The sequence below is a fragment of the Callospermophilus lateralis genome, unplaced genomic scaffold, assembly GCF_048772815.1.
Source record: "Callospermophilus lateralis isolate mCalLat2 unplaced genomic scaffold, mCalLat2.hap1 Scaffold_132, whole genome shotgun sequence".
Classification (NCBI taxonomy): domain Eukaryota; kingdom Metazoa; phylum Chordata; class Mammalia; order Rodentia; family Sciuridae; genus Callospermophilus; species Callospermophilus lateralis.
In genome coordinates, this window is record NW_027512489.1 from 30,465 (window position 1) to 33,728 (window position 3,264).

General features: G+C 62.6%; 1 protein-coding gene across 1 annotated transcript; it reads right to left on the bottom strand.

Moving 5' to 3' along the window:
* Positions 1-1,621: 1,621 nt before the first annotated feature.
* LOC143410432 (cyclin-dependent kinase 5 activator 2-like) lies at positions 1,622-2,725 on the bottom strand. Its single transcript, XM_076871292.2, has one exon. The coding sequence runs from the start codon at positions 2,723-2,725 to the stop codon at positions 1,622-1,624; it is 1,104 nt and encodes a 367-aa protein (XP_076727407.2).
* Positions 2,726-3,264: the final 539 nt, after the last annotated feature.

The following is a 3,264-nucleotide window of genomic DNA, read 5'->3' on the forward strand; positions in this document are numbered from 1 at the left end:
CTAACTGGACTCTAGATCCACTATATGGTAGGGAAAGAGGAAAAGCAGCAATAGTGACTAGTTAATTCTTCCTCAAGGGGTCACCTCATGGAAGGAAAACGACTTCTACTGTCCTTACCTCTTGTCTCTAAGTGGCCTGGGCATTTATGAGGAGCTAGTTTGACAAGATGGAGGCTGGGTTGGGAATTGTGGATTCAGCCTCAACCCTTGGCTATCCCACTTTACTCTGTAAAATTGAAGCTGATGTGGGAGGGGTCAGCAGGTAGCAGCTCTCAGGAACTTGATCTTCCCCAGTAGACCCCTATATCTGGTCCTCCTGCTCTACCAGTGACAGTTCCATTTCCGCTTGCGTTCCCTCCCTCCAGGGGCCCAAAGAAAGGCCGGCGCAAAACCATGTGCAGGCGCTTCCAGCGCTTTATAGTTCTCTCCGGGATAGACGGACAGACAGACAGTGCGGCCCGCGCCGTCGGCCCGCATCATTGGCACCTTGGACACGGCCCCAGGCCCAACCCAGTTCCTGGTACTCTCCCGGGAAGATTCCGGTCCCTCCCCAGCTCAGCACCTCGGACAGTTCTCGGCCCAACAACCCCCCTCCCCCCTCCCTCCGGAAACAGTGAAATAAATTAAAAGGGGAGAGGGATAACAAGAAACCTAAGGATAAGGAAGAGGGACGCCCCTCCCTCAAAATAGTAGAGTTTTCTTTCTCTTGCCGCCCGCCCACTTGAGGCCATCGCCGCCGGGGTGTTCTCGCAGGTTGATTTTGCCCCCAATCTCAGCCTCCTGAAAGAAGCCAGCAGTCCCTCCACGCCCCCATCCCCCGCCAACTCCCGGCATGCAACACGTTGGAAAAGGTGGGGAGAGGCGGTGGGGGTGGGGCAAGGGACCATTCTGGTGGTTGTCTGGTCGCCTGGGACTGCAGTTTCTTGTCGCACCTCAGTTGGTCCAAATTAAAAACTAACAGTCCCTTTGATCTGGGGAGGGGGATAAGGGGTCTCAGGGGAAGAATTGCAAGATGATACAAGCAGAGGGGGAAGGCAAACAGGAGGGGAAATAGTCACACATGACAGGAGCAAGGAGAAAGAGATCCAGAAGGGAAGATGGGGACACAGGTGCAGGAGGAAAAACCGGGGGCAATGGGGGTACAGTCAGGCACGGGGGTAAGGTGGAGATGGAAACACACACCCAAGGAACGGTGAATGCAAAGGGAGAGGGAGAGATGAAAGTGCAGACAGGAGGAAAGATGAAGACACAGAAAGAAGGTGAAGAAATGCGGGGGGGGGGGGGGACAGGAGAGATGGACTTACAGACACGCATGGCAGGGAAGGGGGAAACCCGGCAGAAATGAAGAGATAAGGACACTGACAGATGGAAAGGATGAGGCTGGGGTGCCCTTCCAGTGTTCATCCCCCAGTCCCAGCCCACGCCCAGCAAATCCAGACACCATGGCCTCTGGTGTCCTAGCCTCCACCTTCCCCTGCGGGACAGGAGCGGCTCCTCCTCCGCCCAGCCCAGAGTGGCGGTAACACCGGCGGTGGCTTGAGAGTCCCGGGGGCGGGAGAGAGGGGGGTCCGAGTTTGTGTCGGAGACTTGGGCGGGGGGCGGGCACGGCCCCTGGGTATCCCTAGCGGTCCAAGTTCATAGTCCAGTGCTTGGCTCCGGCCGCGCAGCTGTCCCTGGCGGCCGAGGAAGCTGCGGGCGCGCTCCCACTCGGTGGACCCCCGGCGCCGGCGGCAGCTTCGCCCTCGTTCTTGAGGTCTTGAAAGACTTGCGTGAAGAAGTGGGGGTCGGCGTTGAGCCGCAGCATCTGCGGGCTGAGCCGCTGGATGAGGCGCAGGCAACGCTGCCAGAAGCGCTCCTTGTCAGGCTCCACGAGGAAGGGCTTGAGTGGGTAGGAAATCTCGTTGCCCATGTAGGAGTAGGCGAGGTAGAGGCAGGTGAGGAAGGCGGCCTGCAGCTCTGCTGCCGACGCCAGCTCGTCCCCTCGCAGGGACTCGCGGCACAGCAGGTACACGAACACCAGGTTGGCGGGTGTAATGAAGGCCTGGTCTTGCCAGCCCTGCAGCAGCAGCGAGCGGTCCACGCCGCGGAACCAGCCCACCAGCTCGCCAGGGCTCAGCTCTTTGAGGCGGTAGCAGCGTCGGCACACAAAATCGCCCAGGCAGCGGAGCAGCTCGCCTGTGGACGCCTGCACGATGACCCTCCGCGGCGAGCCACCAGGCACCGGCGGCGCCGCCTGCGGAGCTGGGGGTGGTGGCGGCGGCGGCTTTCCTCCACCCGAGCCTGGCGGCGGGGCTGCAGCGCTGCCCCCCGACGGTGGCTCGCAGGTGGCAGCAGCCGCGGGCACTGTGGGCACTGGCACAGCCAGGGGCTTGGTGGCGCCACCGCCGTCGGGGGCGTCCCGGCCCTTGCGGAGAAGGTTCTCGCGGTTGCGTTGTTGGACTAGAGGGTCAGGACCGGTGGACGCTGGCTTGGGCGTCACCTTCTTGCTGCCTTTCTTCTTCTTGGCAGATGCGGCCACCAGGCGCTTCCAGGTGAGCGCCGAGATGAGCACGGACGGACGCTTGAGCCGACTCTCGCCTTTGCCGCCCTTGCCCACTGGCGGCGCCCCGTAGCCCCCCAGCGCCTCGTCCCCCGCGGGCGGCGCCTTCTTTTTCTCCTCCGGCAACCCGCCGGGCCTCCGGCCCTTGGCCGAGGAGGCAGGGAAAAGCGACAGCACCGTGCCCATCCTGCAGAGCGGGGCCGGCGCCCGGGCCCCGGCGGGAACCGCGGGCGGCGCCGCTGCTGCTGCAGCCCCGGGGGACCCGGCGGTGGGGGGCCTAGCCCCGGCCCGCGCGCGCGGACAGGCGGGGGAAGGAGCTGCTTTGCTGTTCGGCGGCGGCTGCTCAGAGTCTGAGCTGCGCCAGCTGCAGCGTCAGCCCCACCCCTTAGGCCCCTTCTTTCGCCCCGCCGCGCCCCGCCTCACACAGCCAATCCTCACCGAGCTGCCCTTCTGATCGGCAGCTCCTCTGACCAATAGGATATCAGATATCAATCTCAAATCCCGCCTTAGCTCCCACCCTCTGTCCTGGGTCCTTTCCTTTCACGCGAAGGGGAAAAGTGGGTAAGGGGCAGGAGGTGGCCTTCGTTCGAGGGTCCCTCTCTGGGTCAGAGGTAGGGCGTGGGGAGAATGGTTGCTCCCACCACCTTCTCCAAATCCTAGGGCGGTGGATCAGCTTGTTTTGATGCGCTGGATTCGCGGTAGCAGAGAAGCCATGGGAACAGTCT